Source organism: Rattus norvegicus, chromosome 2, assembly GCF_021556685.1.
Source record: "Rattus norvegicus strain SHRSP/BbbUtx chromosome 2, alternate assembly SHRSP_T2T, whole genome shotgun sequence".
Lineage (NCBI taxonomy): Eukaryota > Metazoa > Chordata > Mammalia > Rodentia > Muridae > Rattus > Rattus norvegicus.
This window is the reverse complement of record NC_141535.1, coordinates 41,649,548-41,672,146: the sequence shown is the minus strand read 5'-3', so window position 1 is coordinate 41,672,146 and position 22,599 is coordinate 41,649,548. Positions and strand designations below refer to the sequence as shown.

The window sequence follows — 22,599 nt, the reverse complement described above, 5'->3', positions numbered from 1 at the left end:
ATGGCTGATATAAACAATATAGTTTATATAAATTCATATTACTACTTCACTTGACTCTATGCTCTGGATTAAAGTTACATGGTGCAGTCTGTTTAGTAATACTAAGACTTAATTAAGACTTAACTAAGGGGCTGGAGAGACGGCTCAGCGGTTAAGAGCACCGACTGCTCTTCCAGAGTCCTGAGTTCAATTCCCAGCAACCACATGGTGGCTCACAACCATCGGTAATGGGATCTGATGCCCTCTTCTGGTGTGTCTGAGGACAGTGACAATGTACTCATATAAATAAACAAGTCTTTAAGAAAAAAAGACTTAACTAAGACTTAACACTGTGTCACTTTGTCTTCATGTTTGCATATATAGAGAGAAGCAGAAAAAACTTGTGCTTGGAAAGAAAATCTTCAGTAGATTTATGAAAGCTTTGAAATCATGTATAATAACACTTTATACCTTACATAGAGTGTGGTGTGTGTGTGCCTGTGCGTGTGTGTGTGTGTGTGTGTGCGTGCGCGTGCGTGTTGCTATAGAGAAGAGGTACAAGTTTTTTCTTGGGCTTTTCAAAAAGGTCTCTTTAGCCCAAGAAGGGCTAGAGAGTCACCCCAGTGGGAGTCTCACTCCTCTAAGGTGGGTCCAGGGGATCCCCCAGAAGTAAACCGTGGCTCCGAGAGCATGGAGAGGACACACGGGGTATTAGAGAAACCACCTCTCTGCCAGACTGTGTGAGGAAAACCGGGAGGAGCAGAGTGTAATCCGCAGCAGACAGTGGCAAGAAGACAGGTGACAGGGACATGCCGGCTGGAGCACACACGTTGCAATCAGGAGAAATTCTAGGAATCTTTCCACCACCAAACTACTAATGAAAACACATGGAATGTATCAAAACTGTTGGAAAAGTAAATTCCCAATCCACAGATAAGGATGGATAGATAGATAAACAAACAAACAAATAAATAGGTGATGTGATGGAGTATTAATTAGTTTTAATTAAATATTTCCATAGTGAATGCATACATCAGAACAGCACGTGAATCCATAGGTGTATGAGATCCTCCCTCTTCCCGAGGGGTCTCGAGCAGCTGGGCATCTCCTCCCTCCTTGCACCCATGCAGCTGCTGCTTCCCCCATTGCATGTGCTGTCTCCCTTGCTTGTTACGGAAGCCGTCACAGCGCCTCCTCTCTGGAACAGGAGAATGTGGTTTTCCTGCCTGCTCACCTTCACTGTCTTTGTTGACGGTTGGTAGTCATTCATAAAATGGTAAGAAAAGACACAGCAGCTGTCTCTACAGGGAGAGCCTGTTCCCTACTCCTCTTCACCTCCCACTCTGCTCTTCAGGGACCGTAGAGCAAAAGCACAGTAAGTCTGGGTGGACGGCTGGCCATGCTCTTGTCTGGCTTCTCAGAACAGGAAACCTGACCAGGTTGCATTACATACTGAAAACACAGGTCACGGGCAGAGGTTAACGACCTACCAGTGTGCGGGTGCCGAAGCCATCACACAGTGGCGGCATCTCTTTGTTTAAGCAGATCCTCGCCATCATCCGCATCAGCAGCTGTAACTTTCTCCTGTTTTCAGGAGGCAGAAGGAGACAGCAAATCTGAAACGCCTCAGTTGCCATTTGCTCCTTCGGCAGCAAACCTGATTCAAAAGAGAAGTTTCACCGTTCAGTACACAGCCTGCCCGCCTGTGCCTCCTTCCCCACATTGTTACAGTTAGTATGAAAAAGGTTTTCACCTGTTCAGTTACACCCGGCAGAGTGTACAACACACGTGCTCTGTGACTTACTTACGAGTCAGCGTAGAAAATACAAACCTTAAGCTGGGATGAGATGTGGGACAAACACAGCCCTTTCCCTTCTCGCCCACAACCACGCAGACAGAAGGAACTAGCTAGCCCATAGCATTCTCTCCCGGGAAACCAGGAGCACCAAAACCTAACCCTAAAGCCTACAGGGATCAAAAATGTAGTATAGAAAGTGCATCATGTTAATAGGACAACCAAGATGGATCCCGATAGCTGCAGAAATGCATTTAGTAAATTCAACATCCTGTCACGATAAAGCATCCTCAACAGATTAGGAAGAGAAGGACCATAGTGAGGGGCTTGGGAGATAGGTCAGCAAGTGGGAGCGCTGGCTGCTCTTCCAGAGGACCCGGACCCAGTGCCTGCCTACACAGCGGCTCACAACTGTTTGCAGCTCGAGTTGCAGAGGATCAGACACCCTCACAGAGACATACATACGTACGGGAAAAACATCAGTGCACATAAAACAAAAATAAATAAATCATTTCAAAAAATCATCTCCAAAACCAAACGAAAACTTGAAAGAACCATGACTACACCCAATGGCCAGAATTTGATCCCTGGGATCCTTGTAAAAGGCGGATGCTGTCGCTTATTTATCTGTAAGCACTCCTATCGCAAGATGGAGGAGAGAGAAGGGATTGCCCAGAAGCACAGGCTGGCTTCTGAGAGTGAAGTGCAGACAAGCAATCTGCTCAGAATTGAGGTGGAAGGGAAAAACCAATACCCAGAAGGTTCCCCTCTGTGCCAGACGTGTGCCCCAATACACGTACACACATGCTCTTATACAAACACACAGAGGAAGGGAGGAGGGCTAAGAACATGATCTGTTTGAGAGAGAGACACACAGAGACACAGAGAGACACAAACAGGAAGACAGAGAGACAGAGAAAGATGATTTGCATTATACTGATGAAAGAAGTCAAAGGGTTTTTTTTTTTTTTTCTGTATTGAGAAACATGCTCCCAGAATAAACTGTAGAAGTGAACCTATGCCCTTCCACCAGTTGATTTCCAGCACAGGTTCCACACAGAACAGCCATTCCACGTACACAAGAGTGAAAAGAGATCCTGATTCCTTACCAGTCTCACAAAATACAGCCCAAAAATGGATTAAAAACTTCAGTGATAATACTTGACATCATGAAACTTCTACAACAAAAGACAAGCTCGCCTCAAAGCCACAGCATCCCAATTCTGGAATTGAAGGCCTGACATGACATAAACCGGAACAGAAAGACAAGTGCCTCGTGACCTCAATCACATATGGAATCTAAATGAATTGATCTCACAGAACTGAGAGTGGATGATCGATGGTTACTACAGGCCAGGTGAAGTGGCAGTGTTGACTAATGTGTGTTAAGAAGCAGTCGGGTACAACTAGAAGGCTCTGGGACACGTGACATTGCATAGTCAAGTGACGACAGAAAACAATAACTCCAAAAAAGCTGTACAAAAAATATTTTGATGTTTTTCTCATTAAACAAAAAGAAGAAGACCAGCTCTAGGCTAGCAAGATGGCACAGCAGGTGAGGACACTTGCCATCAAGCCCTATGACCTGAGTTTGAATGTGGGACCCACAGAGTAGAAAGTGAAAACTGACTCCCACCAGTTGTCTTCTGGCTTCCACAATACACGTCATGTTGTGCACATCCTCAGATATACATATGCATACCATGCACATAAAGAAATGTGATTTAAAAGTTTAAACGTCTGTACTTCATTAGCAAGGCACGGCACAATCAGCACCTCGTACTTAAGCACCAGCACTTCACGGAGCTTAAATCCCTGGGCGCTTAATGATTAATGATAGGTATCTTCTTATGCGTGCTTATAAGGAGATCATCTTTTATAAAATGTCTATTAAAAGTCCATGCCTGCTTTTACTGTACTGTCTTACTGAAGAGTTTCAAATACATTGCAATGTGTTAATTATTTTACCTGTTACCATAGCATAATACTAGAAAAAGGGCGATGTAAGGAAGAACTTTTGGCCCCCAGTTTAAGGGTATCATCAAGAAGAGGAGGGGGTCGGGGCTGGGGATTTAGCTCAGTGGTAGAGCGCTTACCTAGGAAGCGCAAGGCCCTGGGTTCAGTCCCCAGCTCCGAAAAAAGAACCAAAAAAAAAGAAAAAAAAAAAAAAAAAAAGAAGAGGAGGGGGTCACACAGTACGGTCATAGGGGAAGCGCAGAGTGATGAATTCTTACACTCAATCCACTCTCTCCCTCATGGTCAGGGTGGGGCTGGAATGGCACTGCTCACAGTGAAGCAGGGTCTTCCCAGCTCAGCTGGGCTAATCCAGGTAAAATCTCAGAGACAGAGATCTGTGTCCATATGGACTCCACTCTAGTCCAGTCTCTTATGTGCATGGGCTTTGCCCACATGTATATCTGAACACCACATGTCTGCCTGGTGCCAATGGATGCCAGAAGAGGGCACCAGATCAGCCACCATGTGGGTACTGGAACCAAACCAGGGTCCTCTGGAAGAGCAGCCAGAATTCTTAACCACTGAGCCATCTCTCCAGTCCCTCTAACGATGACTCTAAATCCCAACAATTTCACACTCAAAATTAACTGTAACATCTGGCTTCAAGTATTTTCTCGGATATATAAGCAGTGCATGTCATGTCATCTCTCTCTCTCTCTCTCTCTCTCTCTCTCTCTCTCTCTCTCAGCATTTTAATGGTGTGTTCCTTTTTTAATGTAATTTTTATTGTCTGGAATATTTGTCTTGTTTTGTTTACTTTTCAATAACTATAAATTCACACTAAAGAAATGTCTTTGTCTTGAAGAAGAAAAAAAAACTAAAGAGCAAAGCTTTTGTGGGCTATTTGCTTATCTGACCTTGTTTAAGAGGGAGACTGAATGACGTGGACATAACCATGGTGGTTCTAGGGGGAAGCAGCATTAGTCACAAATGGCAGCCTTTGTGAGAGAGGAAACTGTTAGAAAGTTCTAAAGTCACTCACGGGTCAGAAGGGGAAGAGTGTCAGCTAACCACCTCTGCAGATACTGACTAAAAGCACAGGCGTCGGAGATCGCTGGGAACAGATAAAAACAAGGTCGGACTGCCTCAGTTTCAAATCACACCAGTCTAACAGCATCCAGAGGCCACACACACCTCAGGGCTTTTCCTTCCATCGGGAGGTGTGGGCAGAAGGTTACTCAGTCCTTTTCTAACACAGAGGCCGAGCACCCAGGCCAGATGTGGGAAGGGAAGAGGTGGAAGGGCACCCTCGGAAGCCCTGCAGACACCACGCCCCTTCCTGGCTCCAGTTTTCTTCATGTTTAGAGGCTGAGCATGCAGACAACATCGACATACGCTTTTATAAGCTGAATGCTTCCCGGCCTGCTGGGCCCACTGGATGGTCAGCCTGGACTTCCCTATGCTTCAGCTCCCTTCTCTCTTTCTACAACTCTGACTGAGCGCGAGGGCCCCGATGGTGTGAATCTCAACATCAAACACACTCCTCACGTTGAGAAGATATGCTACAGTGGGTGCTTCCCTTGAGCTGGCCCGCCCTGACTCATGCTGCATGCATCTCCAGTTTGGTTACTGGGTTGAGGCAGGTACTCATGTCGGCCCCACATCTCCCCTGCCATTATTGTTGCTGTTCATGGGGCGTTCTACCCAGGAGCGGCTCATGCCCACAGGTCACAGCTTTCCTCAAAGTGGTTGCTGCCCTGGTACAGGGGCATGATTGGTTTAACAAAATTACGCAACATTCCTGGTGAATGAACATTTACTTAGGGCCACAGCAACATTATCTACCATTCTCAGAGAAAAAACACAAGTCTAATCTCCCTGACCCCTTTTTCTACATTTTCTGATGGAATATTCCAAGCAGGAGACTTTTCTAGTCTTAATGAAGTCAATTAGGTTGCATTTGTATTCACTGTTTAAGTTTTCTGTATGTATAGCTTTGCCTACTGGAGATTACAAGAATCCTCTCCTTCGTTTTCCTCTGGTAGGTTTTGGTTTGGTTTGTTGTGTTAGAGTCTACGATCCACACTAATATAAAGTACAAGCAAGCACAAAGAGAACAGAAAAGCTCACTTTTCCCAGTTGTTCTAACGTCATTTCCTGGAAACACTATCCTTTCTCTTAGGTTCTCTTGAAAAGCCACTTGCTATTGGTATATGAAACTGTATTTGGACTTGTTCAAAAAAGTAATGAGCTGTGAAGACTCTTGGGAGGGCCCCAGAGCTCCAGAAAGGCCACAGTCATGTCTGTTGGAGGAGGAAATGGTAGGGGGGTTAAAGTTTCATTTTTATTGAAAACAGATAAAAAGAAGAAAAAAGATTACACTGACCCAAAGGATTTAAAATACATATCAGTTGGCAAGAAACTTTTCTTAAAGAAAGACACAGCAAGAGAAACTATTTCTTTAGAGATTATTTTTTAAAGGAAAGGTAAGCAGGTTACCTCGGGAAATTATTCAAAAGTTCTCCATGCTCAAGACAATGTACTTCCCTACATGAATCTCAAACATAGCACTTTAATAATCTCTTTTGCTTTTAGGCTCAGAAAGTTCTTTACTCATGGATGGAGATTTCATGTAGCATTTAAAAATATTTTTATCTTTATCTTGCTGAAACAGTATGGGAAGATTCTTGGACTTCCTTTCCAAAAGTTTTGTCAATCGCCCTAGTGATCACTGATATAAATAACTTATACATTTAGTTACAGCCAAAGAAAAATCTGGGCACTTTCCTAAATTGCTACCTTTACAGAATACCTAACTCTACTTTATTTTACAATCATCACAGACACTTGTGGGTGAACAGACATCTGTGCCTTGGTCCGTCTGCATCTGCAAAAGCTCCAGTCAGAAGACTTGAGCCCTGAAAGATGGCTACCACCACCCCCAACATGAGGTACACAGAAACAAGAGCCCTCTGTCTGTGCAAGCACACTAACTAGTCCCTCTCTGAGGAAAGAGCTAAGGGACAAGAACTGAGGTAGCCTGGAGAACATAAGGTAAAGATACTGTTCTACAGGTCACCTGGCCAACTAACCAACCAACCAACCAAAGCAGTGAACACTACCCAGCCACTGGGATAGTCTGCACTATACACACTATACACAACTCTCTAGCATGCACTTACACACACACGCACACGCATCTCAGTCTATTGATGGTCCAGTGCACAATGACTCTAGTGAATGGCACTGCCATTTCCAAGATTCAAGTCAGGAGAAAACAGTAGATATCAAAGAGCTGCCACCTCAGGCTTCGGGTTCACTGGCAAGGCAGGCAGCACAGCTGAACTGCTACAGTCACACACAGGAATACACGTGAAGCGGGGACAAGGGAACTCCATCAAAGCCTGAGAAGCAAGGGCAGCAACAAGCTGGAGTCCATGTCCCCAACAGTCTTCCCTACAGGAAGTATCCATGTAGCATCAACTTTACCACCAGTACCTCAAGCCCCAGACCACCAGTTCCTCCCATTTGTCTTTTTAGAAGTCATAAATATAAATTTGTATATGTATCATTTTTATATATATATATGTATATATATATATATATATCTTAAACATACACACACACACACAGAGTTCAAACTAGATATACCTATAGGATGTTAACATAAGCAAGATTAGTACAAACCAACCATGGGCCAACATTTCTAAACACCCTGCTTGACTCCGTCTCATTTGCTGACTTAACTTCATCTAGCCTCAATATGTAAAAAGCTAAATGCTACACGAGTCAGTGGACCTCGTGCTGGAATGTGTCATTTAGGACACTTGAGCATCAAACGCTCGTCTTGGAAAATAAAGATCAACTGTAGATAGCTGGCTTGGTTAGACTGCTGAACCAAACTGAGTAGTTTGTGATCATTGGTAAAGAATAAGATTCACATTGCCAAACATATCAAATAAGATTATTTTTTCCTTTCTGATTCCCTTCCCATAATTTTAAATATTGCTTGATTCCTGAAAGAGGGTCTTGATATGTAGCCCAGGCTGGCCTCAAAGAGATCTCCCTGCCTTGCCCCCTAATTGCTGGGATTACGGCACAGGCCATCACACCCGTGTCCTTTCTTTGAGATGCCCAATTTCATACATCAATACAGATCAACAGCTCTAGTCACAAGGTCTACCATATTCAATCAAGGAAAGGCATGAGCCTCAAGAAATAATATCAGCTAACGTGACAGTCACATCCATTGGAAAATGTTGGACAGTTTTCACCATCTACACAAAATAGACTGATTGCTATCAAAAGATAGCATCCTACTTTAATCAAAACCATGAAGTTTAAGAGATGGATAGATCCTACTAAATTTAACCAATATATTTAGATATTTTCTTTTATCTACTGACTATATTAGATATTCTTTGTTAATCAGGTAAACAAATTATAATTCTCCAGTCTAGGTTTTTTCCTTCTACTACAGGAAGATACTTTAAAAAATGATTTCCAGGGTTGAGGATTTAGCTCAGTGGTAAAGCGCTTGCCTAGCAAGCGCAAAGCCCTGGGTTCGGTCCTCTGCTCCAAAAAAAAAAAAAAAAAAAAAAGATTTTCAATAGTCTGTTCTGATAGCTAAAAGCAATAAATTTCTAAATGCCCATCATTCTTTACCTCAAATCCTTTATATAACTCTGATAGCAACTGGGGTGTGAGGCCAGCTTTAACTCCTACCTCAGCTCAACTCAAAATGAATAATTGTGAAAGACAAATTATATATACATTAAAAAAAAACCCCAACAGATTCAAATTGGAATTTATGCTTTTAAAAAAAAATGCTCCAAGTCATTCTGTTTCCAAATCAAATTATGTTTGTACAGAACAGTATAGAGATTGAAAAGGAGACGCAACTCTAAGAGCTGACTTTCAGTGCAGTCTTTAGGAGTCTGGTCTAACAGTGCTGGTGGCACTGAGCATGGATAATGAGAAATGACTGGCTTAGTCCGTGGGCCCCTCCAGCATCACGAGAGACATCGTTAGTCACAGATACACATATGTAGAAGTCCCCAGCCAGACTCAGCTAGAAAAAAAAAACACTAAGAAGACGCAACAGTCTCAAGGCCCCATAACAGAACTCGGTTAGTGGCACACACCTGTATTCTAGGACTTGTACAGGGGAAGAGGGGGCCAGGAGTTCAAGGTCAGCCTGAGCTCCGGTGAGTTCGAGGCCAGTGGGTGTTCATGAGACTGTATCTAAAAATCAAATCAAAACTATAATGGATCAACTAGGCTCAAATAAAATACCCAAGAGACCCAGTGTATTTAAAATCCCATAATAAACTAGGTCCTCTATTTATACCAAGCGGTGTCATGTCTAAAAACAATCACTCCCTAAGACAAGGTGGCTCAGTGGTAAAAACACTTGCTGTGGAAGCTATGCAAATTTGAAAAGAGAAAATCAACCATACAGAGTTGTCCTCTAATCTCCACATGTGCACCCATGTGTATCATATACAACACACACACACACACACACACACACACACACACACACTAGTAAATAAAAATGCTAGAAGTAGTTACTAATGCATATATGATTTACAGTTATTGTCGGAGAACCTACAGAAGCATGAACCTAAAGTATACTAGTACACTGCTATGAGCTCAGGTAACACTCTCATACACCTGACATTTTACTTGAATGATATGGCAGCAGCCACACCTTGCAAAAAAAAAAAAAAAAAAAAATATATATATATATATATATATATATATATATATATATGAAAAAGGAAAGGGATGTAAAGAAAAATGAAAGAAGTACAATGGGGGGAGGGGAGGCGGGATGCTAGCGGCAGGTGCTGGAGAACAAGGGCACGCTAAGGAAGTCCTCTCAAGTCTGCAGAACTGAGGATATCACACAGCATGCATTTTGACAAGAAAACAATACTTACGGCTCACAGGGAAATCTGATTTCCAAAAGGAATGGAACAATAGCAATAATGGCCTTCCCCCCATCTATCATGTTCCTTCATGGCATAAACTCTAAGGTGTAAATCTATATGAAGAATAAAAGCAAGTTTTACATGAACAATAACATTACTGTACTTACTTTGTATATTTCAAGTATCAAACGGTCCTATAAAAACTTGTGTCTTCTAATAAAAAGACTGGCAATGTACCTCTTACACTGTTCACAGTCAAACCTAGCGTAATAGATTTAGTCATGAAAAGTCAATGTCAAATTCACATTCTTCTCTACCAACACTCTTAGAGAAAAGTGATGAACGACACCCTGCTTTTCCTTCAGACACAGAACTTGCTGGTCTTTGCTCTGGTTTACAGGTTAGCTATTTTCTTTTGCTCTTTTTCTGGAGCATGACTTAAGCACTCTGTCGGTTTTTATTTCAAAGATGCCTATGTGGCTAGCTTTTACTCTGCAGGAAGATACTACACAGGCAGCTGGGGCAAAAAGGTCCCCAACAGCCTTACAGCAGTCCCCTGCACCTGTGTAACAGAAGCATGACTGCTGTGGAGAGAACCGACCATTTGCTGACTGGATCAGAGGCCCTGCTCCATGGAAAGGGAGTACCACGAACATGGCTTACGAGAAAGAAAGGAAAGGAGCCAGTGGAGAAGCTACCACTGCGGTTATGATAAATGGATATATTCGAGCCGCTATCTCATCAGCTACCTTCTGAATATCTGTAGTTACAGCCATAGGGTGCTGCTGCTCTCCCCTCTTTCAGTGATGGCGGTCACTGCAGAGACTTCTAACTCATCAGCACTGATAATAAGTGACTCGTCAATCTTCCAGCATCAGTGGGGCATCCCATCACCCCCACGAGGCTCAGGGAGCATCACAAAATAGGGAGAATTCTATATTATCCAGAGGACAGGGTTTTGCTACAAAAAGCTGTCTCCCAGCATGGCATAGCTGTCACCCTCCTGAGCTCACAGCAGCTGTGATGGTGTATACCAGACTGGTGCTCAACACTGCATCATGGGTAATGATCTATATAGGCAGTTAAAGATGGCTGTGGGAGGTGAGGAGTTGCCACTCCACCTGAGAAACTGTCCCCAGTTGATGGCTGTTGTGGGGAAAAGAAGCATTTTCTTCAGTGGTATAACCACTAAAAGGTGCAGTGGTCCTATAAATAGCGCTTATGACTGTTCCAATAAGGAAATCTAATGACACTGTTGGGGTCACATGAGAGAGAGAGAGAGAGAGAGAGAGAGAGAGAGAGAGAGAAAGAGAGAGAGAGAAAGGAGAGCGAAGCATAAGGTATGTTTGTGAAGAAGAATAAGTAGGAATGGGATGGCATAAGAAAAGATAATATATTATTTATGTGGATGAAAATATCTTCATTATTATATATAATTAGTACATGCTAGAAGCCTATATTCAACAAAACTTGAAAATCTGCAGGAAATGGACAATTTCCTAGACAGATACCAGGTACCGAAGTTAAATCAGGAACAGATAAACCATTTAAACAACCCCATAACTCCTAAGGAAATAGAAGCAGTCATTAAAGGTCTCCCAACCAAAAAGAGCCCAAGTCTAGTTGGATTCAATGCAGAATTCTATCAGACCTTCATAGAAAACCTCATACCAATACTGTTCAAACTATTCCACAAAATTGAAACAGACAGAGCACCACCAAATTCCTTCTATGAAGCCACAATTACTCTTATACCTAAACCACACAAAGAGCCACCAAAGAAAGAGAACTTCAGACCAATTTCCCTTATGAATATTGACACAAAAATATTCAATAAAATTCTTGAAAACTGAATCCAAGGACACATCAAAACGATCATACATCATGATTAAGTAGGCTACATCCCAGGGATGCAGGGATGGTTTAATATATGAAAATTCATCAATGCAATCCACTATATAAACAAGCCCAAAGATAAGAACCACATGGTCATTTCATTAGATGCTGAGAAAGCATTTGACAAAATTGAACACCCCTTCATGATAAAAGTACTAGAAAGATCAAGGCCCATATCTAAAAATAGTAAAAGCCATATACAGCAAACCAGAAGCTAACATCAAACTAAATGGAGAGAAACTTGAAGCAATCCCACTAAAATCAGGGACTAGACAAGGCTGCCCACTCTCTCCCTACTTATTCAATATAGTACTCGAAGTCCTAGCCAGTGAAAGGAGGTCAAAGGGATACAAATTGGAAGGGAAGAAATCAAAATATCATTATTTGCAGATGATATGATAGTGTACTTAAGCGACCTCAAAAGTTCCACCAGAGAAATACTCAACCTGATAAACAACTTCAGCAAAGTGTTGGGATATAAAATTAACTCAAACAAATCAGTAGCCTTCCTCTACTCAAAGTACAAACAGGCTGAGAAAGAAATTAAGGAAATGACACCCTTCACATAGTCCCAAATAACATAAAATATCTTGGTGTGACTTTAACGAAGCAAGTGAAAGACCTGTATGACAAGAACTCCAAATCTCTGAAGAAAGAAATTGAGGAAGATCTCAGAAGATGGAAAGATCTTCCATGCTCATGGATTAGCAGGATTAATATAGTAAAGATGGCCATTTTGCCAAAAGCAATCTACAGACTCAATGCAATCCCCATCAAAATTCCTACTCAATTCTTTATAGAGATAGAAGGAGCAATTTGCAAATTCATTTAGAATAACAAAAATCCGAGGATAGCGAAAACAATACTCAACAATAAAAGAACTTCTCGGGGAATCACCATCCCTGACTTCAAGCAGTATTACAGAGCAATAGTCATAAAAACTGTATGGTATTGGTACAGAGACAGGCAGATAGATCAGTGGAACAGAATTGAAGACCCAGAAATGAACCCACACACCTATAGTCACTGATCTTTGACAAAGGAGCTAAAACCATCCAGTGGAAGAAAGATAGCATTTTCAACAAATAGTGCTGGTTCAACTCGAGGTCAGCATGTAGAATGCAAATCAATCCATTCTTATCACCATGTACAAAGATTAAGTCCAAGTGGATCAAAGACCTCCACATTAAACCAGATACACTCAAACTAATAGAAGAAAAAGTGGGGAAGAGTCTCAAACACATGGGCACTGGGGAAAATTTCCTGAACAAAACACCAGTGACTTATGCTCTAAGATCAAGAATCAACAAATGGGACCTCATAAAACTGCAAAGCTTCTGTAAGGCAAAGCACACTGTCATTAGGACAAAACGGCAACCAACAGATTGGAAAAAGATCTTTACCAATCCTATATCTGATAGAGGGCTAATATCTAAAATATACAAAGAACTAAAGAAGTTAGACTTCAGAGAGTCAAATAACCCTATTAAAAAATTGGGTACAGAGCTAAATAAAACATTCTCAGCTGAGGATTTTCGATTGGCCAAAAAGCACCTAAAGAAATGTTCAGCATCCTTAGTCATCAGGGAAATGCAAATCAAAACAACCCTGAGATTCCACCTCACACCAGTCAGAATGGCTAAGATTAAAAAACTCAGGTGACAGCAGATGCTGGCGAGGATGTGGAGAAAAAGGAACACTTCTCCATTGTTGGTGGGATTGCAAACTGGTACAACCACTCTGGAAATCAGTCTGGAGGTTCCTCAGAAAATTGGACATTCCACTACCTGAGGATCCAGCTATAACTCTCTTGGGCATATACCCAAAAGATGCTCCAACATACAACAAAGACACATGCTCCACTATGTTCACAGCAGCCTTATTTATAATAGCCAGAAGCTGGAAAGAACCCAGATGCCCTTCAATAGAGGAATGGATTCAAAAACTGTGGTACATCTACACAATGGAGTACTACTCAGCTATCAAAAACAATGACTTCATGAAATTCATAGGCAAATGGAATGAAGTAGAAAATATCATCCTGAGTGAGGTTACTCAATCACAGAAAAACACACTTGTTATGCACTCACTGATAAGTGGATATTAGCCAAAAAGCTCAAATTACCCAAGATGCAATCCACAGACCACAGGAAGCTGAAGAAGAAGGATGACCAAAATGCGGATACTCCCACTCCTTCTTAAAAGGGGGAAAAATATTCATAGGAGGGGATATGGAAGCAAAGTTTAGAGCAGTGACTCAAGCAATGGCCATTCACAGCCTGACACACAGGTGGCCCATATTTAAACAGCCATCAAAACTAGATAAGATTGATGAAGCTAAAAAATGCATACTGAAAGGGACCAGATATAGATCTCTCCTGAGAGACACATCTAGAGCATGTCCAATACAGAGGTCAATGCTAGCAGCAAACCACGGAACTGAGAATAGGACCCCCTTGGGGGGAATTAGAAGAAGGATTGAAAGAGTTGAAGGAGCTTGCAACCCCATAAAAACAACAATGCCAACCAACCAGAGCTTCTAGGGACTGAACCACTACCGAAAGACTATACATGGACTGACCCTGGGCCCCAACTGCATATGTAGCAGATAATAACCTTGTTGGGGCACCAGACACCAAAGCCCTTGGTCTTGCCAAGGTTGGACCCCCCGTGCAGAGGAATATGGGGGAGGGAAATAAGGGGGATGTATAGGGGGAATACCCATATGGGGGAGGCAGAGGGGAGGGAATGGGGGCTTATGGACTGGAAACCAGGAAGGGGAATAACCTTTGAAATGTAAGTAAAGAAATATATAATAAAAAATTAAAAAAGAATGAAATCCCCAAAAAGTAAAAATAAATTAAAAAGAGAATAACATATTAAAGCAAAATTTCAAATGGGAATTTTTTTAAAGAAAAGAAAATGTCTGAGCTTTTTCTACTGGAACTACCAAGACTGTGACTGTAGAAGCTTCACTATGGGTCTGTTGAGAGGCTGGCTGTGCACTCACCTAATACACTGACGAAAGCATCGAAAAGGTGAAATGTGAGCAGTGGCTCCTTCAGGTGGCCATAGTAATCTGCAATAGTTTTAAAGACATCCTTTTCAAATCCCAAGTACATAGGCTGCTTCCAATCTGTACAGTTGGGCCCTTTTAAAAAAAGAGAGAGAGAGATACACACATCTGAGTTGTTTTCAGTGTCAGGCTGTTACAAACAAGCTGCAGTAAACAGAGTTGAGCCAGTGTCCTTGAGGGCAGGCGGAGCGTCTTTTGTATATACGCCCAGGAGTGGTGTCCTTGGGATTTGAGATAGAACCATTTCCAAGTTTCTGAGAAACTGCCAGATTGATTTTCAAAGTGGCGGTACATGTGTGTAATTCCCACCAACGATGGAGTGTTCACCTTGCTCTACGACGTCCTTGCCAGCATGTGCTGTCACTTGCGTTTTAGATCTTAGCCATTCTGACCGGTCTAAGACAGAATCTCAGGGTCATTTTGATTTGCCTTTCCCTGATGACTAGAGACACTGAACATTTCTTGAAGTGCTTCTCAGCCATTAGAGATTCCTCTGCTGAGAATTCTGTTTAGCGCTGTACCTCATGTTTTAATTGGTTTATTTTGGAGGCTCACAGAGACTGAACCACCAGCCAAAGAGCATGCATGGGCTGTACCTAGGCCCTGTACACATATGTAATAAATGTGAAACTTCCTCTTCATGTGGGTCCCCAACAACTGGAGCTATATCTGACTTGGACTCTGTTTCAACCTTTGGAGCCCTTTCCCCTAGCTGGGCTGCCTTGTCTGGCCTCAGTGTGAGAGAATGCACTTAGTTCTGATGAGACTTAATGTGCCAAGGCAGGTTGGTACCCAGGGAATGGGATAGAAAGAAGGGGGACGGGAGGGTAGGACTGGGAGGAGAGCAGGGAGGGGGTTGTGATTGGGATGTAAAGTGATAACAAATTATGAACAAAGAGAATGATTAATGTGACAACTGCACGTAAGTTCTGTAGTGTGTGTACACAGATATTCAAGATACCCAGGCAAGTTCTGACATGGAAGTGACGTATGACCTTGCTCCCACAAATATGATTTATGTTTACTTGAATATAGTATGAAAATGAAGAGCACTGACATATATCCATTTTAAGGGAAAAGCATGCTTTTCTCTTTTTATATAAATCCAACCTTATTCATGTAAATAATTTGCTTTGAAATAGTCAACATTTCCCTAGTCTTAATAAAAATCAATGAAATACCAATTTGTTAATGTGTAACAGATGAATTACGAAGAAATTTTTATAGCTTCTTGAGTTCATTAGCTATTAAACTATAATATCCTGCAATCATACAGTTGAGTGAAATGTTTCTCCTAACAAACTATTTCAGACAAATGAAAATTTAAATGCTTTTCAAAAAAAAAATAACAGGGAAGAGTTTACATTCTATCTTGTAAATTCATCATACATCGCACCCAGATACTGCCCAGCTATCAAAAGAAAACTGCAAAGCTGGTGCGAACTCAGGAACTCTGAAGCGGTCTGGCTCTGGCCACGCACGTCCCATGCCAACAGCAGGGCAGAGGAAAGCTCCACGGGAACCTGGGTCCCAAGAAACAAAGGTGATCCATGCGATTTGGCGGCAAATTCCCCCGGCACATGATACAATGAGCACACATTGATGACGACATGGTGACAGGAAAACTGGAAGTGCCAGAACCTTCAGGAAGACAGCTCGCCCCAAGAGGACCACGGAAGAAAAGGAATGCAATCATGGTGACCAGCTCCAGCCCAGCAGAGGACTAAGCCATCAAACCCAAATAGCTAGCTATACCCAGGAGGTTGAACAAAGCAGCTAAGATGAATTCAAGGAAATTCTCCCCACAGGACTGCTGGAGCTGAGAGATTCTAGATGTAACACAGAGGAAACCATTCTGGACCATGACACTCGATCCCCAGGACACCATAAAATGGCTCTTTACGGTGTCCCTAAAAACTCCTTTACTGAGGCCTGGAAACGTGGCTCAGAGGTTAAGAGTAAATACTGCTCCTACTGAGGACCTGAGGTTGGGTCTCAGAACCCACACCAGATGATCACAGCCACTTACAACTGAAGTCTAGTGGATAGGATGCCCTCTCCTGACCTCCACTCACAGAGACATGTGTTCATATACATAATTAAAAATAAAATCTTTACACAAAAACAAAATCTTTTATACTTCATATTCTGTTCTTCTCTTAAAAATTAATAATTGGTTAAAATAATAAAATTCCTTTATATGTCATAGCACATAAACCTAGCAGCAACTGTATAAACTGTTTGCTTCTTTACTCCTCACATAGCAAGGTTAATCAAATATCAGTTGGATGTGTCCCAGCCAGCAAGACACACGGCAGAATTAGTGCTTACCAGAGTCAGTGGTTCACTCTAAACAATTATGTGCCTTAAGAATGTGTTATTATCTTTGATGAAAACATTTTTAAAAATCCCTAAAAGAAAACAGAACATGAACCTTGTCTTTCTTAGTCACCTTGAGTGGTGAGCATTTCTTTTCTGAGTCTAGAGTTTTCTAGATGTCACTCCTGACAGATTCTGGAATGAGATGGTCTGGCTGCTCTCCTTCTGTTTCTGAGGCACACACGCAAAGAAGCAGAGGGAACCAGTTAATTCAGCTTTGCACTACTTAGCATCCATCTTCGCTCTGCAAACATCCATGAGAGGTTTGACCCACGCCTGAACACCAGGCCCGTGTGTGCACAGTCTACGGTGACTCAGGAAGTGCTTAGAAGAGAATGAAGAGTAGCAGGCTTGCAGAACAGAAGGCAAGAAGCCCTCAGCAAGTCCTGTCCCGTGTTAGAGGACAGGAATCTGCACTTACTAAGATAAGGACGAAGAACATGTCATGACTTTGACAGATTCAAAGTAAATTTTGATAATCCTAATTTGGGGAAGCTTAAAAGCTTTAAGTAACTATCCGACAGGCTGAGCTTGTCCTTCAGCTCCTTTTATATTTGCTATATAAGCAAGCCTCTGTGATAGGCTGATCTGTAAAGGTTACTCTTAACATATGTGAGGTATGTTCCTCCTCCAGCACTCTGTTTCCTACCCATGGCAATTGTGAAATCACACCTACCCCTACCCAATGTCGCTGTGCCAACCTTGCCGCAGGTGTTTGTGGCTTTGTGTGGCAGATGGAGAACTGAGTTCACAGTTCCCTGCATCCTACCATACCGGAAAGGCAAACATGACAACCACACCTTAGGGCGTTTCCCCTACATCACAGCTTCATTCCACACTGGTAAGGTCCAAAGCCTTGGTTCTCCAGGAGCTCAGAGTGAGGGTTAGAGCTTCATGATTGTACCTTCATTCTTGCCAACTCTGGTCAAGGAGGTAATTTATATTTATTTTATTTAAGAAACTTGGGCAAAAAGAATAAAAAAGCACCTCAGGGCCAGCAAGATGGCAGGCACAGTGGATAAAGGCACTCACAGCCATGTCTGACACCGAGGTTCAGGCCCAGAACCATAAGGTGGAAGGAGAGACTAACTTGGACAAGTATCCTCTGGCGTACGCATACATGCTGTGGCAAGGGAATGCTAGATACACGCGCGCGCGTGCGCGCGCGCACATACACACACACACACACACACACACACACACACACACACACACACACTACAAGTAATTTTTAAAATTCAAGTAAAGTACTTCTTCCACAAGTTAAAGACACATTACATTTGGACACATATAGGCATTAAAGTGCCTAAAATATCAACCCAAAATCAATGAAAACTTTAAGAGTTAAACCTGAAGTACTAAGAGTTATATTGCTATACATATTTAGCTCAGCGGTAGAACGCTTGCCTAGCGAGTGCAAGGCCCTGAGTTCGGTCCCCAGCTCTGAAAAAAAAAAAAAAAAAAAAAAAAAAAAAAAAAAAGAGCTTCTCTAAAACCAAATATTGCTTTCATCAATCAGCTAAAATAATGAGAATTCTCATTAAAATCATATGTTTGGGGCAGATCAGACAGTTCCCTGGGTAAAGGCGCTGGCCATGCAAACACAATGATCCGAGTGAAGATCCCCAGAATCCACAATAGAAAGAGCTGACTCCCTAAAGTCATCCTCTGACCTCTACAGATGTATCACAGAATGTGCACATCTGTATGCACAGAACCAATCACACACACACACACACAGACACACACACACACACACACACACACACACACACACACACACACACACACACAGTATTTGGGTTAAGCTTCCTGAAAATCCCAAGGAGAACATGCTAATGTTCATGAGTGATTACCTCACTGTTCCTTCACAGTGCCCATGATAGCCAATGAAATGTAAGTCTCCTGTATGCTGAAGAGATTTCTGTGCCTAGAAACACCCCCTCGCACTCACCCTCATCCAGGTCCACGGATCTTACATGCAGGTCTCTGAGACAGTCTTTCTTGTTCCTCTGCATGCAGACTTCTCTCCTAAGAGAAAACACTCTACCCCTCTTAAAACTCTGCCCTCCAAAAGCAGGGACTGAAGCTGCCCAGCAAACCGGGGATATAAACATGGTAGACACTCAAAATTCTACAGACCATTAGTAGGTGGCTGCCAATATAAATGCTCTCACTCGTTTCTTTCTCCCCTGTGATGAGCTCCAAGGATGGCATGGACTTTGTCTACAGTGCAGGTATGTCCATGAGACCATGGGAGAACTGTAATATAACAACCCTTTCTCTAGGTCATGAATCTACAGTAAAGCACAGTGGTGTCTCTCCAAACAGTTTCCTGCCATCCGCACAGGTGTCAAATCAATGCCCAGGCCATTGCAGCAATATTTTCTAATTGAAGGCACCAATTCCTGTTAATTCTATAAAACTGGCGGATAATTAGCACTTACAATTTGCCAAACACTTCATAGCTGACAGGACCCAATGAGGAAGTTCTTCTGTAGAAAAAAAAAAAGAAAATACAAAAGATATTTTATTCATCTCCTTATAACTCAATCTCTCTCTCTCTCTCTCTCTCTCTCTCTCTCTCTCTCTCTCTCTCTCTCTCTCTCCCACAGAGCAAGAGAGAGAGTATTATAAAAATACATATCGTTTGCCCAGGTAATATGAGACATTCCACCAATTTGTGTACCAGAACATTTAAATGATAGAGTTCGTTCTTCAGCAGCAATGTTATAAGATGTACTTAAATAAATAAATAAATAAATAAATAAATAAATAAATAAATAAATCGGGCATAACATCATAACATTTTCTCTAAGGATGAGATACACTTTATAAAACTGCAGTAGGAAGTAAGAATTGGACGGTTTGTCCAGAGAAACACATGGCATGCACAAGGCCCTGGGTTCAAGCCTCAGCACCAAAAACTTAGAAGTTTATCCTGCAGGTCCATGATAGTTAGCATTATACCTATTACCATTTTCCAAATGTTCTAGGTAACTAAAATTCCACTGACGTATTCATCATAGGCTGCTAGTAGGTCAGCCTTACAGCAATGTCAACATTACGCAGATAAGCCCAGCCCAGGCGCTAGAGATGGACTAGAGGTTGCAGCACATGATGCTCTCCCATAGGACCAGAATTAGTCCCCAGCTCGGGGAGCTTATAATCACGTGCAACTCCTGCTCTAGGGGATGACGCCCTCTTCTGGCCTCTGTAGGCATAGCACTCACATGCACAAACCTACACAGAGACATACACATAGGTAAAAAAACAAAGCCAAGCACCTCCCAGCCAAATCACTGGTCACAGGCCCCTCCCCCGGGCACTGCGGCAGAGATGAGTTTGTGTGTGACTGTGGGGTGGGAAGAGCTTGTTGTGTTGAGTTTCACCTAATGAACAAGCCCAAGGATTATAAGAGCTTTCCTTCTTCCAGAAAAACTTAGCAAAACGAAAGTGGTTTGTTGTCTAAGTGCCAGCTCAGGTTAATGACCCTGCTACACTAGAGGATCTAGACAGGTATGCAGTATCTCAGAGACTTCCGCTCCTCTGTGTAAGGAAACCTAACGTTACAGCTTAACCCAGCAGGCCATGAAGTTTCCAGATTGATCTCTGTCTATCACTGCCGTCCATTCCTGAGGGAGGTGCTAGGACAGGTGAGGGGCTCTCATCTGCCAAAGCAAACTCCACTTCTGTCCAGAGACACACTTCCTGACGCTTCTCCTCTCGCACACAGTGATCCCTTCTTGTGTACACCACTGGCTCAGAGCCTCAACCTGAGCTTAGCTTATTGTGTCCCCCAAGTCCTATACCAAGTGGTCCAAGGTCACTTGGTTCTGGTCGTTTCTCACCATCAAAATTTTAAATTAAAAGATCAACTCAAAGAGCCAGTCTAGTTCCAATCTAACCCTTATCTATAAGAAAGGGTAATTTTAAATTGGTCTTGGGTCAGGTCTAATGACATTTGCCTGTCAGCTGAGGGAAGAGGATCTCAAGTTCAAGGCCAACCTAGACTACATAGTAAAACCTCGCCACAAACAATCAGTCTGACAATTATAGCCCTCTAGGTACATATAGGTAACATAACATAACTTGTCTTGTTGCAAATTTAAAACAAAATGAAGGTGTGTTTGTTTGTTTTTGACAGATTTTATAAACTATCTTGAAGGATAAGTGATTTTAAAGAAACTTTCAACTCTTAAAGTTACGTCATTTAAATAAATAAATAAATAATAAGGACTCTTCCAGACAATCTAACTCACAGACACCACTCTGAAGAGGCAAGCCAGAAGTCCAGATGTGGGGCTGAGAAGGTAGTTCTGCTGATAGAGTGCCCACCTAGTGTGCACCAGGCCCTGCGTCCACTGGTCAGCACCATATAAACCACTACCACATGGTAGTGCATGCCTGTGCCTGCAGCATTCAGACGGCAGAGGTGGGAAGTGGCCCTCAGCTGTCCAGCTTGGGCTACGTAGCACCCTAACTCCAAACCAGGCAAAAGGAAACCTAAATGCAAGAAGACTTAAAACTGACCTGAGCACTTCTTAGGACTAAGCATTCTCGTGTGTCTGGAGCTTCTCCAGGGACATTAAATATGCAACCACTAAATACCTAGGTAGCTCACACGGAACTAGAGTTCTCAACCTGTGGGCCTTGACCTTTGCAGGGTCAAACAACCCTTTCACAGGGGTTACATATCAGATATCCTGCATTAGATATTTACATCATAATTCACAACAGTAGCAATATTATAGTTATGAAATACCAATGAAAGAATTGCATGTTTGGAGAGCAGCACAACATGAGGAATTAAATTAAAGGGTCGCAGCATGAGGAAGGTTGAAATCTACTAGATTACCCTCTCTGAGTGCACTGCGCTGAATCCTAACCCTGGACACACATCTTTCTATGCCATTTTAATAAACCAAACGTTGGATAAAAAGCACTAGCAAGAAATAGAACCTGTATAGCAAGGGAGTGCACTCAGGTAGGGCTTAACAAGGACAGAATGGGAACTGAAAGACTCGTGCAGCCAGGGTGTGGGTCAGACAAAGACCAGTGGTCAGCGGGTACTTACTCGACTTGTCGTCCAAGATGACCACTCCCTGCTTGCTGACACTATACACATTATGGATGATGAACTTGGAGTTGACAAGCTTTGTGTTTAAAACTTCTTCCAAGGAATCAAGGCCAAGAATTCTCTGTAAACTAAAAAGGTAGTTTATTCTTAAAATAATTTTCAAAATACTTTAATCATTTTTATAGTACAATAACTGAGCGATACAAAAGGGGGTGTGTGTGTGTGTGCACGTGTGTATGTGTGTGTGTGTATGCACACACGCGCACTATAGTATAGTATAGCAAGCCAGCATGTGTGCCCATTACACTCATGAGGAAGTCAGAAGGATGTCACCTTCTTCTCTGTAGCTCTTCTCCCCGTTTTATGAGACCTCGAAGCTCACTTCAATGAGGCGAGATGACCAGCAAGCTCCTGGAATCTGTCTGTCTCTATCCTGAGGTGCTACCTGCAGTTACAGACAAGGGCACATGTGTGCCAGTCTTTACACGGGCACTGGGGATTT

At 42.4% G+C, this 22,599-nt stretch overlaps 1 protein-coding gene across 2 annotated transcripts in view; it reads right to left on the bottom strand.

Annotated features, from left to right (window-relative positions):
* The window catches only part of Depdc1b (DEP domain containing 1B), a 91,838-nt gene that overhangs the window by 5,733 nt on the left and 63,506 nt on the right, over window positions 1-22,599 (bottom strand). For both annotated transcript variants that reach the window (XM_087621683.1, NM_001107651.1), the window contains 4 exon segments: window positions 22,095-22,225; window positions 19,465-19,512; window positions 14,573-14,713; window positions 1,470-1,636 (listed from right to left, as the gene is read on the bottom strand). In XM_087621683.1, the coding sequence (XP_087477809.1) occupies window positions 1,470-1,636; window positions 14,573-14,713; window positions 19,465-19,512; window positions 22,095-22,225 (487 nt within the window).